At 45.0% G+C, this 13,856-nt stretch overlaps 1 protein-coding gene and 1 non-coding gene across 2 annotated transcripts; one reads left to right on the top strand and one right to left on the bottom strand.

Annotated features, from left to right (window-relative positions):
* Window positions 1-448: 448 nt before the first annotated feature.
* On the bottom strand, window positions 449-521 carry TRNAK-CUU. Its single transcript has one exon. It is a non-coding gene; the product is annotated as a tRNA-Lys (tRNA).
* A 9,110-nt stretch (window positions 522-9,631) lies between these two features.
* KBTBD6 (kelch repeat and BTB domain containing 6) lies at window positions 9,632-13,299 on the top strand. The gene is made up of 2 exons (XM_032314974.1): window positions 9,632-10,919; window positions 11,070-13,299. The coding sequence occupies exons 1-2, from the start codon at window positions 9,947-9,949 to the stop codon at window positions 12,155-12,157; spliced, it is 2,061 nt and encodes a 686-aa protein (XP_032170865.1). The 5' UTR covers window positions 9,632-9,946; the 3' UTR covers window positions 12,158-13,299.
* The last annotated feature ends 557 nt before the right edge of the window (window positions 13,300-13,856 follow it).

Here is a 13,856-nt window from a genome sequence, read left to right as displayed (position 1 = left end):
TCAGTGGGTTGAGCTTCTGCCTTCAGCTCAGGTCATGATCTCAGGGTCCTGGGATCGAGCCCTGCATCAGGCTCTCCGCCCAGCAGGGAGTCTGCTTTCCCCTCCACCTCTGCCTGCCTCTCTGCCTATTTGTGATCTTTCTCTCTCTGTCAAATAAATAAATAAAATCTTAAAAAAAAATGAAACCATCAAAAACAAAACCATGCATAAGAGAGTACTTACTGATTTTCTGCCCGCTGGACCTATCAATTACTAATAGGTACTCAAATAAATTTTATATGATTTTATATACTCTTTTCTCTTGGCATGTCAATTTTATTTCCTCCTCTTCTTCTTCTTCTTCTTCTTCTTCTTCTTCTTCTTCTTCTTCTTCTTCTTCTTCTTCTTCTTCTTCTTCTTCTTTTCCTTCTCCTTCTTCCTCTTCTTCTTCTTTTTTAAGTAAGCTCTACACCCAACATGGGGCTTGAACTCATGACCCTGAGATCAAGAGTCACAGGCTCTACCAACTGAGCCAGCCAGGTGCCCCATCAATTTTACTTCTAGTTAATTTTTTTTTTCCGTGTTTCAGACTGCTGTCTGTGCAGTGCCCTAAGGGTAGTAGGCTGCTAAAAGCCATCTGTCCAATTTTTACAGTTCCATGAAAACCAGGACCACAAACCCTACTGGCCTCCAAAGCCAGGTACCTGAAGTAAACGCTGGATACCAGAAACATGTAAGAGCTCCTCTCTGAGGTGCTGGCATTCTGGAGTGTGAAGGGGGGTGGGGGGTGGGGGAGCGGAAAGACAGTGCCTGCTGTCTGTAGGCTCAGGAAAGGTTTACAGTCAGCTCTCAGATGTACATTTAATTAGAGGCCTGGCCCTCAGGCTGCAACTATGGCAAGGCCTCTGTCACTGAACGACTGAGCTCCTGAGTCTGCTGCCTCTTGCTGGGGATCATAGCTGTTTAAGAACTCTTTCTCGGTTGGTTACAGTCCTGTGGGATCCACAGTGGTAAGGCCTGTTGGCCCCTGGAGCCAGGCAATGGCCGGGTGGCGGGGGGAGCGGTGCTCCCTGGCTGTAGCTGCAAAAATGAGGGCACCAGACAAGTGTTTAAGGTTCTTTCTGGAAGAAACCAGTGAGCTGGAGGGCGGGGGCAGAAGGAAAGCACAAACACTGCGTCCCCGGGCCTCTGCTCCCTGGGGGTAGCTCCATAGGTCCCTCTAAATGTGCCAGACCAGCGGCCAGCCGCGTCCTTAGGTCACAGCTCCCAGACCAAGCACAGAGGCCTCTTCCTCAGAAAGCCTGGGCGTGTGTTTTAGTCTGCTCCCTGTGTAGTGCCCTGGGAGAGGTAGTCGGCGGACAATCATCTCTTTGGTTGTTACAGTCCCTTGGGACCCAGGAATGCAAGCCCCTCTGGCCCCCACAGCCAGGTGATCAGGCAAGCAAACCAACAAAGAGGAAGAGGGAAAAAATGAAAAGGGGAAAAAGAGATGGCGTCTGCTGGCTTTAGCAAGGTGGAGTGAGCCCGCAGAAGATGGTGCTATTAACCTTGACAATAAAACTGCCAGTTAAGTTAACTGCAAAAGATAGCAGGGTTTTTTGTTTTGTTTTGTTTTTTTTCCAGGAATGGCACCGAACTGCAATCGAGGACAAGCCCTCTAGGTTAAAACTATAGGCAAATCGGGAGAACAAAGGGAGAGGAAACTCTTCTTTAGAGGAAAGGGAGGAGTAGGGAGGGGCTGTCATAAACAAAACGTCCATTGGCATAAACCAAGAGCTGGAAGTATAGTGAATTTTCACTGGATAAGTTGTGATTGTCTCTTATTGCCGGGACTGTTGAAACCCTCCCCGCTTTCCCAGCCCCCCCACACCTTCATTCCTCCTGCTGGGAGAGTAAATAAAATAGTGTATCCCCTGGGACTGACTAGGAGTGGTAAGGCTGAGCCCTCTCCCTCAGGCCTCCTAACACCATTCTAAACGAGTTTTCCTTTTATTAATTTCCATAGGTTCCACCTAGTGGGCCATAATGATGGCACCTGCTGGAAAGGGGGAAAAATGGTGCGTGCTGGCTCCAGCAAGGCAGAGGGAGAGCAGGAAGATGGCACCCACTAGCCTCCCTCCCTGGAGAGTATTTCATCAGGCTCCTGCCCCTCTGACCAATGCTTTAAAATCAGCAACTAAATCTCTTTCCAATAAAGTCTAGGTGTTTTCCAAAGGGCTGCTTCTGCCCTGGGCCCCCGGAAGGGTGAATGGCATGTGAGCCCTTTAAGAACCATTCCTCAATGTCCATCAACAGAAGAATGGATCAAGAAGATGTGGTATATATACACAATGGAATACTATGCAGCCATCAAAAGAAATGAAATCTTGCCATTTGCAACAACATGGATGGAACTAGAGCGTATCATGCTTAGCGAAATAAGTCAAGCAGAGAAAGACAACTATCATATGATCTCCCTGATATGAGGAAGTGGTGATGCAACATGGGGGCTTAAGTGGGTAGGAGAAGAATAAATGAAACAAGATGGGATTGGGAGGGAGACAAACCATAAGTGACTTTTAATCTCACAAAACAAACTGAGGGTTGCTGGGGGGAGGGGGTTTGGGAGAAGGGGGTGGGATTATGGACATTGGGGAGGGTATGTGCTTTGGTGAGTGCTGTGAAGTGTGTAAACCTGGTGATTCACAGACCTGTACCCCTGGGGATAGAGTATTATGCCTCCATCAGAAAGGATGAATACCCAACTTTTGTAGCAACATGGACGGGACTGGAAGAGATTATGCTGAGTGAAATAAGTCAAGCAGAGAGAGTCAATTATCATATGGTTTCACTTATTTGTGGAGCATAACAAATAGCATGGAGGACATGGGGACTTAGAGTGGAGAAGGGAGTTGGGGGAAATTGGAAGGGGAGGTGAACCATGAGAGACTATGGACTCTGAAAAACAATCTGAGGGTTTTGAAGGGACGGGGGGTGGGAGGTTGGGGTACCAGGTGGTGGGTATTATAGAGGGCACGGATTGCATGGAGCACGGGGTGTGGTGCAAAAATAATGAATACTGTTATGCTGGAAATAAAAAAAAAAAAAAAAAAAGAACCATTCCTCAGGGCGTGCCTGGGTGGCTCAGTCAGTTAATTGTCTGCCTTTGGCTCAGGTCAAGATCTCAGGGTCCTAGGATGGAACTCCAGATAGGGCTTCCTGCTCAGCGGGGAGTCTGCTACTCCCCCTCCCTCTCCTCCGCTTGTACTTGTGCTCTTTCTCAAATAAATAAATAAATAAATACATCTAAAAATAAAATAGTATTCCTCAGTTCCTGTAACCCTTTGGGTCTTGTGGATGGCAGCCGTGATGGTCTTCAAAGCCAGATGTTTGGGGGCCCATCTCTCAGTTGGTAGTCTTTTTTTTTTCTTTCTTTTAAGATTTTATTTATTTGACAGATAGAGGTCACACGTAGGCGAAGAGACAGGCAGTGGGGAGAGGGAAGCAGACTCCCCGCTGAGCAGAAAGCCCCATGTGGGGCTCAATCCCAGGACCCTGGGATCATGACCTGAGTTGAAGGCAGAGGCTTTAACCCACTGAACCACCCAGGCGCCCCTCAGTTGGTAGTCTTAAAAAGTGGGGTGCCCACTGTAGGGTATGAACCCTTCACTCCCTATGGAGAAGGTCTGGGTTCCTGAGTTCCCTTGAGATTGTGTGTGAAGTTCTCCCTTTAGGGATTTATGGCAAGATTGTTCTCAGCCTTTCTTACCAGTTCCATGTGGTTTCCCTCTCATTTACCCAATATAGAGGGGTCAGTCCATCATTTTTTATTTTTTTCCCAGAAGAAATTGTTCCATATATAGCTCTACATTCAGTCTGTCCAGGGGAGAAGGTGAGTTCAGAATCTTCTAATATCACCATCTTGAGCTGGAACTTCTATCATTCCTTTCTGTTTTTTCCTTAGGATTTCATTTCTCTGCTGAGACTGCCCCGTCAGTTTTTGCATGCTGTCTACTTTATCCTTGGAAGACTTGGCATAGTTGTTTTCAGTCCCCAGTCTGATCATTCCAACAGCCCTGCCATGTCTGGTTCTTGTGCTTGCTCTTGTCTCTTCAAATTATCTTATTAAATACATTTGCTCTAGACACCTAGAACTAACAATATGGGCCAACAGTATTTTAAGTTAAGAAAATACTATATTGGAAACTACACTCAAGTGCAAAAAAAAAAAAAAAAAAAGCATTCAACATAAGAAAAATACACCTGGGCACCTGGGTGGCTCAGTCGGTTAAGCTCCTGCTTCAGCTCAGGTCATGATCCCAGCGTCCTCAGACCAGATCCTGCATCAGGTTCCCATCTAGGCAGGGAGTCTGCTTCTCCCTCTGCCCCTCCTCTCTTGCTCTTCCTCCCCGTCTCTCTCTCTAATAAATAAATAAAATCTTTTTAAAAAAAATTTTTTAAGATTTTATTTATTTATTTGAGAGACAGAGATCACAAGTGGGCAGAGGCAGGCAGAGAGAGAGGGGGAAGCAGGCTCCCCACTGAGCAGAGAGCCCGACGCGGAGCTCAATTCCAGGACTCTGAGATCATGACCTGAGCCTAAGGCAGAGGCTTAACCCACTGAGCCACCCAGGTGCCCCTAAATAAATAGAATCTTAAAAACAAAACCAAACAATACATTTGCTCTGTCGCTTCAAATCTTTACCTTTCTTTCTTTATAGCCAGACACGATGTGCTAGGTAAAAGGAACTGTTTTAAGGAGGCCCGTAGTAACGTGGAGGTGAGGTGTAGGCCAAGGAGACGGGATCTATGACTAGGTCTTTCAGCGAGCTTATTATACCTCTGAAATGTGAGCTTGTTGTTTAAATTGTTTTCCCTCCCCCGGGTCAGAGAGGATTTGGATAGAGTGGGCAGGCGTTGGGTAGTTCTCTTCATTGAGGTCAGTGAGGCTCTGATAAGACCCCAGCAGGTGAGGCTCTGACTAACTAGTTTCTCCTGAAAACAATCCTTGTTAGGAACAGAGGGCTCTGATGTATCTTAAAAGGGCTGCCTTCAGGAGTATAAGGGGCTTTTTCCCTATGTTCGCTGTGAAGACTGGTCAAGGTCCTGGAAGTAAATCCCCCAGTATTGTGCCCACCGAATGCCCCCCACCCCCCATGACGGGGTCCTCTGGAGTCATTGACTCTAGAGGTGCCCACACTGAACCCTCAGCAATTCCTCCAGCATATTTCCACTTTTTCCACCTTGGCGCTGGTTCCCGCCGCGGTTTCAGCTCTGGGTATCTGCTCCGGTAAGCCACGACTCTCTGTACTCCCCTGTCTCTTCAGTCTTGAGCAGCTGTTTGCCCTATGTTTTCCTCTCGTTTCTGAATCCAAGAAGAGTTGTTGATTTTCAGCCTGTTCAGCCTTTTTACTTGTTGCTAGGCAGAGTGGTGGATTCCAAGCTCCTTATACGTGAAACCAGACTGGTCTTGCATTTTTTAATGGTGAGATATGAAGTACGTGTCATAGCCCTTACAGTTTTGTAACGGTCTTGGCGTGTAAGACACCGCGTAAGATCCCTTCCACGTAGAATCAAGATTGGTCTTTTGGTGGTGTCTTTGCAGAAGACGAAATCTCCAGTTTGACGATCATGCAAGGGCCGGGGTGGCAAAGGCAACCTGGCCTGCTGATGACGAATGAGTGTATCTAATAAGACATTAGCAGTGTGTAAGGACAGGCATTGGATTGGTCAAATTAAGGGCACCTTCAAACAAATGAATTAAAAAACAACAACACATTTGTTTGACTGTAAGAGAGCCATTGTGTTTGTTTTGCTCGGTTTTGTTTTGCTTTGCTTCCCCCCCCCCCCCACCGAGGATTGAGAGAGGTAGAGAAAAGCGAGAAATTTTCATAGCTGTGTGGGTACTTGTCAAATATCCTGAATAACCTTACCATTGAAGTGCATTTCTCTATCACTAGAGAGGAACAAAGGGATTCCAGAGTGGGGAAAATTCTTTCCGGTGGCAGCTTAGCTACAGTTGTGGCAGTAGCCTGTTTGCAAAGAAAAGCTTCTAACCATCCTGAAAACAAGGAAATGAATGTCCTTCTTTTGTTGTAAAAGAAGGGAAAAGGGTAATGAGCAAATGGAGAGTCTAAAAGTGGGAGAAACAGATAGGGAGGTTTTCAAATGCTGCCGTGGAAAGAGAGTCCCAATTAGGGAGAACGGCATTGTTTTCTTAGTCATGGCATGCAAGGGAGAGACAACAACAAAAAAGCTAGTTGAATGTTCTAGCAATTAGCCAGCTAATCCTTGAAATCCTCAGAGTTGCCTTTTGGTCTCAGGGAAAGGGAAATTAATGATGGTGTTAAGACATTCAGGGGACAGAGTCGTCCCTTCACTGGAGGTAATGTGTCCTAGCTACTGCTCTTGAGGAGGCTGAATCATTGCATTGTGTTTTTAGAAACCTTATGTCTGTTGTGGGCAAATGCTTGTGATAAACAAGTTGTTAAAATCAGATGAGCAGAGAAGACAGTTATCTGCATGACGGATAAGGAGAGAATTACAGGGAAAGGTTAAATTTCTCAGGTTTGCAGAGAGTCGGAGAGAAATAATTACTGGCTTCAGGAAACCCCTGAGGCATGGCAGTCCATGTGTATTGTTGATTTTTTTTTTCTCTTCCATCTGATGGCCAAAAAGATATTTGAATCAGGGTAAAGGGGTATGGTGGGGGTGAAGGGGGAGCAGAACACAAGTTGATAACTGTGAAGTGAGTGGTGTTGGATTGCATATAGGCCAGAAGGCATTGGGGTTAGGAACTAGAGGAAACTGGGTTTAGCTAGTTTATTGCTCACAAATGTTAAACTAATCAGTATCCCTTACCATTAAGATTCTTTACGGCGGGTAGGGGTGGATTATTATTACAAGATGTGTCAACAAAGCCTTGAGTTCTAGGGTGAAATTTTTGGAGAGCTTCTAGTTTTAAGTATTCCTGGTAATCTTGGGAGTGGCATGGAAGGATGTATTTCTATTTCCAAAGGTATGGCCTCCTAGACTTGGCCTGGTCAGAGGAGTGAGCTCCCCAAAGGGAGTCAGGTATTATAGTTAACAGTTTGTGTTTAAGTATGTGGACCTTTTATGGGAGGAAAAAAAAAAGTGTTCAATGAGTCATAAAAAGGCAAATGTACATAGGTACAGAGTAAGGAACTTCGAGGGTGACGCATTTGGGGGAGAAAATCTCTTCCCAGAAAGATGAGTGGACCTGTGGAACTAAGCACTAAGTCATGCTTTGTAGTGAGAGGTGCTAGTGAGACAGAAAAAGATGTAAACAAAGGCAAGTAACGTTTAAATTTATCATCTCCTCCTTTTTAAGTCCAAGATGAAGATGTCAGCAGGGTTAGCACCTCTGAAGACTCTGAGGCAAGGATTTGTTCTAGGCTTCTCTCTTTGGCTTGTAGATACAGAACATTTTCATCATCACAGAAAATTCTATTGAACAATGCTCCTGTAGGCCTGAGAGCACAGTGTCTAATATTTTACATTTTGTGAAAAACAAATGAAAACAAATAATGCTAAGCACTCACATGAAGAAGTTAAAACTCAGTGACTGAGCACAATTTATTTTGAGGGCTGTATATTGAAACAATGCTGATAAGTACAAATTTATAACATTTTGATAAAGCACAGACTAGATTAATTCAAGGGATGGTTGAGTATGTATGATGCCTAGCTCTAAGGATCCTGAGTAGAACAGAGTCTCTTTGTGGGAAAATTTCTATTTAAAATTAACCTCAATAACCAGAATTCCAGTTGCTTCCATTGATTTGGAGGTGGGAGTGTAAGGTGCTATATTGGACTACATTAAGAGGTTAATGGAAAAAAAAAAAAAGAGGTTAATGGAAATACTTTTGCACGGCTTCCTGAACATGAAATACTGACTTTGTGAGACCACTGAAGCATTTATTTACATTCCTGATTTACATAATTTGACATAATCCATATATACTGCTCTCTGAGATAAAAATTTAACAGGCCTGCAGATGCCGGTGAATGTTTAAAATACTATCATATACTTTAGAATTTTTCCAGAGGCAAGTTTAAAATCTGTAAGGTCAAAAATTCAAAACACTGACAACACCAAATGCTAGGAAGAATGTGGAACAACAGGAATGTGCATTAATTGCTGAGGGGAATGTAGAAACTGTATAGCCACCCCTTTGGAAAATATGTTGGTAATTCCTTACACAAGCTAAACATGATCTAACCTTAGGACCCAGCAATCGCTCTCCGTGGTATTTACTGAAATGAGTTGAAAACATGTCCACACCAAAACCAGCAGAAGAGGTTTATAGCAGCTTTATTCACAAAGGCAAAAATGCAAAGCAAATGAAATGTCATGGAGTAGGTGATGGATAAGGAAATTGTGTAAATCGCAATGGAATATTATTGAATGATAAAAGAAAAGAGCTTTTAATGAGGAAAATACATGGAGGAAACTGAAATGAATACTGCTAAGTGAAAGAAGGTTTTTAAAAAGGCTACACATCATAGGATTCCAACTATATGGCACTCTGGATAAGTTAGAACTACCTAGACAGCAAGAAAATCAATGGTTTCTGGGAGTTGGAGGGCAGGGAGAAGGAGGCTTAAATAGATTGAACACAGAGGATTTTCAGAGCAGTGAAACTAATTGTAATGGTGGATACATGACATACCTTTTTCAGTACCCACAGTACAACACAGAGTGAAATCTAATAGAAACAATCCACCTTAATTCATATTAACGTACTAGTGTAAGTTCATCACTTGTATCAACACATACCCCAAGGCAAGGTGTTAATAATAGGAGAAACTATAAGGAGATGGAGTATATGGAGTATATGGAGGTCCCCTACAAAATTCTGCTCAATTTTGGAGCACCTAAAACTGATCGTAAAAATAAAATCAAGTATTAACGAATAAAGAAAAGAGACGAACAGAAACAACAACAAGCAGATTTAAATAGAACAAACTGGTGGTTGCGGGGGGAGGGGGGAAATGGGTGAAAGAAGTAAAGGGAGTACACTAAACGAACATCGAGTAATGTATAGAATTATTGTACCGTTTTATTGTACATCTGAAACTAATAGTTGAAAAAGGAAAAAAAAAATCTGTTACTAAATGCGGGGGCGAGGAAAGGGTGGAATCTCTGCAGAAAGCTGCAGGGCTTTGAATTTTTTCCTACAGGCTCATAATCTCCAGACTGGGCGCTTGATTTTTCATAAACGGTAGAAGAAAAGCTACAATTTATCTAACCTTTACATCACAGGTACTGCGTAAGTGCCTTATTAATCTAATCCGCAAATATTCATTCAGAGCATCCTATTTAACCTACGCAATTCATGTCGTCGTCACACAGCGCTATGACATATTGTCGTTATTCACATTTTTTAAAACCGTTCTGAGCGCGAAGCCAAATAGTCGACGAATACAGAATGTGGGACCAATCTGGATTCCAAATCCAAAGTTCTAAACCATAAATCCGAACGAAAGAAAATTAGCGATTTCTAATTCCGTCAGCTGAAACAATGAACGGCCGATAAATCTCGCGATATTATCGAAACTACTACTCCCAACAAGCACAGCGGCTTCTGTCCGTCCGCCTATCCCCTTGAGTCTGGAGGGCCCCGGCATGCCTTGAGGCGCGAAAGGCAGCTCGGGAGCCGTAGTTCTCTTGGACGCCTACCGGTATTGCCAGCGCGGCAGTGGCGGCTCTCGGTTCCGTCCAGCGGGTTCTGTAAGGCGAGCAGAGGCGGAGAAAGGGCGCGCAACTGGAGGAGGGTGAGTCAGACACTGTCTACGCTATAAAGGGAGGCGGCACTGCGGCACAGGGCTGAATTAGGTAAATGGACCCGTGCTGCAGTCTCTCCGGAGACACCGCGATCTAGCGCCAGCGAGAAGAGGGCGAGGAGGAGCCAGAGCCCGGTCCTTGCACCCATTCTCGCCCTCGTACCCCGCCGCCATCTCCACCATGCAGTCCCGGGAAGAAGCTCCGCGCTCTCGCCGCCTGGCCAGTCCTCGCGGCGGCAAGCGGCCCAAGAGAATCCACAAGCCCACGGTTTCGGCTTTTTTCACGGGCCCCGAGGAGCTGAAGGACACGGCTCATTCTGCAGCCCTCCTGGCACAGCTGAAGTCCTTCTACGACGCGCGGCTGTTATGCGATGTGACCATCGAGGTGGTGACGCCTGGCAGCGGGCCTGGCACCGGCCGCCTCTTCCCCTGCAACCGTAACGTGCTGGCTGCCGCGTGTCCCTACTTCAAGAGCATGTTCACCGGCGGCATGTACGAGAGCCACCAGGCAAACGTGACCATGCATGATGTGGATGCCGAGTCCTTCGAGGTGCTGGTCGACTACTGCTACACGGGTCGAGTGTCCTTGAGTGAAGCCAACGTGGAACGCCTTTACGCGGCCTCTGACATGTTGCAGCTCGAATATGTGCGGGAAGCCTGTGCCTCCTTCCTAGCCCGCCGCCTTGACCTGGCCAACTGCACTGCCATCTTCAAGTTTGCTGATGCCTTCGGCCATCGCAAGCTGCGATCGCAGGCCCAGTCCTTTATAGCCCACAATTTCAAGCAGCTCAGCCAGATGGGCTCGATTCGGGAAGAGACTCTGGCAGATCTGACCCTCGCCCAGTTGCTGTCAATCCTGCGCCTGGATAGTCTCAACATAGAGCTGGAGCAGACCGTGTGTCATGTGGCGGTGCAGTGGTTGGAGGCAGCTCCCAAGGAGCGAGGTCCGAGCGCTGCGGAGGTCTTCAAGTGTGTCCGCTGGACGCACTTCACAGATGAAAATAAGGATTACCTGGAAGGGCTGCTGACCAACACCATTGTGAAGAAGTACTGTCTGGACCTTATTGAAGGGGCCCTGCAGATGCGCTATGGTGACAAGTTGTGCAAGTCTCTGGTGCCGAAGCCAGAGACCAGCAGTGGCAGCAGCGGCAGCAGCAGCAGCAGCGTGGGCGGCAGCGGCAGCGGCGGCGGCAGCGGGGGCGGCAGTGGCAGCAGCAGCGGCAGTGGCAGCGGCAGCGGCAGTGGCAGCGGCAGCGGCAGTGGCAGCGGCAGCGGCAGCGGCAGTGGGGGCGGCGGCGGTGGCTGCAGCAGCAGCAGCAGCGGTGGTGGTAGCTCTAGCTCCTCTGTCGTGCCCACAGCAGAAAATCCCCCCCAGAGGCTGGGCGTGTGTGCTAAGAAGATGGTGATCTTCTTTGGACATCCTAGAGATCCCTTTCTGTGCTGTGACCCATACACCGGCGATATTTACAAAGTGCCGTCACCTCTGACCTGCCTTGCTCACACTAGGACTGTCACTACCTTAGCTGTCTGTGTCTCTCCAGACCATGACATCTACCTGGCCGCTCAGCCCAGGAAGGACCTCTGGGTGTACAAGCCAGCCCAGAATAGCTGGCAGCAGCTTGCTGACCGCCTGCTGTGCCGGGAGGGCATGGATGTGGCCTACCTCAATGGCTACATCTACATCTTGGGTGGGCGAGACCCGATTACCGGTGTTAAGCTGAAGGAAGTGGAATGCTACAGTGTCCAGAGAAACCAGTGGGCACTGGTGGCTCCACTACCCCATTCCTTCATATCCTTCGATCTAATGGTAATCCAGAACTATCTCTATGCTCTCAACAGTAAGCGCATGTTCTGCTATGATCCTAGCCACAATATGTGGCTCAAGTGTGTTTCTCTCAAGCGCAATGACTTTCAGGAAGCCTGTGTCTTCAATGATGAGATCTACTGCATCTGTGACATCCCAGTTATGAAGGTCTACAATCCGGTCAGAGGAGAATGGAGGCAGATTAATAATATTCCCTTGGTGTCGGAGACCAACAACTACCGCATTATCAATCACGGCCAAAAACTGTTGCTGATCACCTCGCGCACCCCGCAGTGGAAGAAGAACCGGGTGACCGTGTATGAATATGACACTAGGGGGGACCAGTGGATTAACATAGGTACCACCTTAGGCCTCTTCCAGTTTGATTCTAACTTCTTTTGCCTCTCAGCTCGTGTTTATCCTTCCTGCCTTGAACCTGGTCACAGTTTCCTCACTGAGGAAGAAGATGTGCCAAGTGAATCTAGCACTGAATGGGATTTAGGTGGATTCAGTGAGCTGGACTCTGAGTCAGGAAGTTCAAGTTCTTTATCTGATGATGATTTGTGGGTTCAGGTAGCACCTCAGTGAAATGCACAGGATCAGCAGAATTTGTTGTAGATAGGTTGAAACACTAAGGTGTTTTCACTGCTTTGGAAAGTGTCTTAAAGAGATACCCTTTCTCTTTGCTGGGGAAAACAACAACAACAACAACAGGTTGATTCATTTCAGGTTTGGCTTAGAAAGGGTATTGTTTGAAATACTAACATAATTTAATGTTAGGGAACTTGTACACTCAAAGAAATCAACCTATTTAATAATTTACTGTTCTAAAAGTCCAGTATTGATTTGATTGTTGGGTTTGTTTATGTTTGATTATACTAATTTAGTGTTCTGTTATTAAATCTTATCTTCTGTTTTGTGCCACAAGTACTGTGACTTGAATTTTGATTTTCACAATAGAAAGCTGATTGGATAGGAATTACCAGGTAGGGTTTGGAAAGTCTGTCTTTTCCTTTAGGACAGGGTAGAATGTTCCAAAACCTTGGAAAGTTCCAAAACTTTAAACTAGTGGGTTATTACAAAATGTGTTCTAATTTAAATATAGTTTGCCAGGTTTTTGTTCAGTTACCTCCCCTTTTGTGAAGAAAAAAAATGCATATGTTTAATGTGACTGGTGATTTCATTTGTAATGATGTACAACATGGCTGTAAGCTGACTAAAAGTAAAAACAAACAAAAACAAGATTCTACTGTTTAAAAAGAAACTTCAGTTTTAAATTTGTACTGTAAAATGTGTATTTGCAAACAGTGACCAATGTTCCATCTGTTCTAGTAGGGTCACCAGTCATCGAAAAACCTTAAAAAAAAAACAACAAAAAAAATGAAACTAACTTGCTTTGTAGGTTCACGTTTTTGATCTATACTTGATATATGCTTCACAGAATCAGAGGAATCATCCTCTTTTTCACTGGACACGATTGTGTAAATTTGTATCCATTGTCTTAAAAAGTTTATGTGATTCTTAAAATACTTTGGCTGTACAGTTTTGGTGTTCATCTTAGATTTGTCAGCAAAATGTGATTATTCTTTGCTGTTTAATGAGATAATATTCGTTTTGAAAATCTGTGTAAGCTAAGAACAGTATTTTATTGAGATCAGTAGATATTGTGTCTATCAACTATAAAATCAAGTGCCAGCAAAGAACTTTAAAACTTTAAGTTGTGTATAGAACTGTTTTGTGTAGCATTGAAATATTGTCAGTTTTGTAAGTCACTAAATGTTATTATCAGCTTAAAGGTATTTTTGTATTAAAAGTTTACAGTTAAATAACATAAGTGAATGATGGCATTTGGGGCCAGTAGTGAAAGTATATTTCGTCTAAAATATTCCCCTAAGCAGTGGTACACATGGTTATTTTATTAGGGTATTTGTATCTGTTCTGTGTTTCTCTGTGAACCATGCTCCGGTCTTTGTTTCTGTCACACTATGTAAGGGAGAATTCAGAAACAGAGACTACATCATACAAAACTGACCTTGCTAAATACAAGTGCTTACCTCTTGAGGGTTTACTGGCTATGGTCATCATGCTCCGTATCCGTGAAAAACGACCAGATGCTTACAGTGTAAACGTTTTTTCTATACCCAGTTAGAATTTTCTTCCTAAATCCTCAGTCAGTAACACGCTAATTCCTCTTCTCTGTTTATGCTCTAGTGGTAGAATGCTAACATTTCTCACACGGTGGCTGAATACAGAGGATTGTGTTCTCAGGTGGGGAACTGAATTTTTA

Source organism: Mustela erminea, chromosome 15 (assembly GCF_009829155.1).
Source record: "Mustela erminea isolate mMusErm1 chromosome 15, mMusErm1.Pri, whole genome shotgun sequence".
NCBI classification, from domain to species: domain Eukaryota; kingdom Metazoa; phylum Chordata; class Mammalia; order Carnivora; family Mustelidae; genus Mustela; species Mustela erminea.
This window is presented reverse-complemented; position numbering and strand designations above follow the sequence as displayed.

What these genes read in the sequence shown, in the direction of transcription:
- KBTBD6 (XM_032314974.1), top strand. Translation starts at nt 9,947, where the DNA reads ATGCAGTCCCGGGAAGAAGCTCCGCGCTCTCGCCGCCTGGCCAGTCCT. An exon ending in CAGTGGCAGCAGCGGCAGCA is followed by an intron (nt 10,920 to 11,069) that starts GCAGCAGCAGCG and finishes GCGGCGGTGGCT; the next exon opens with GCAGCAGCAGCAGCAGCGGT.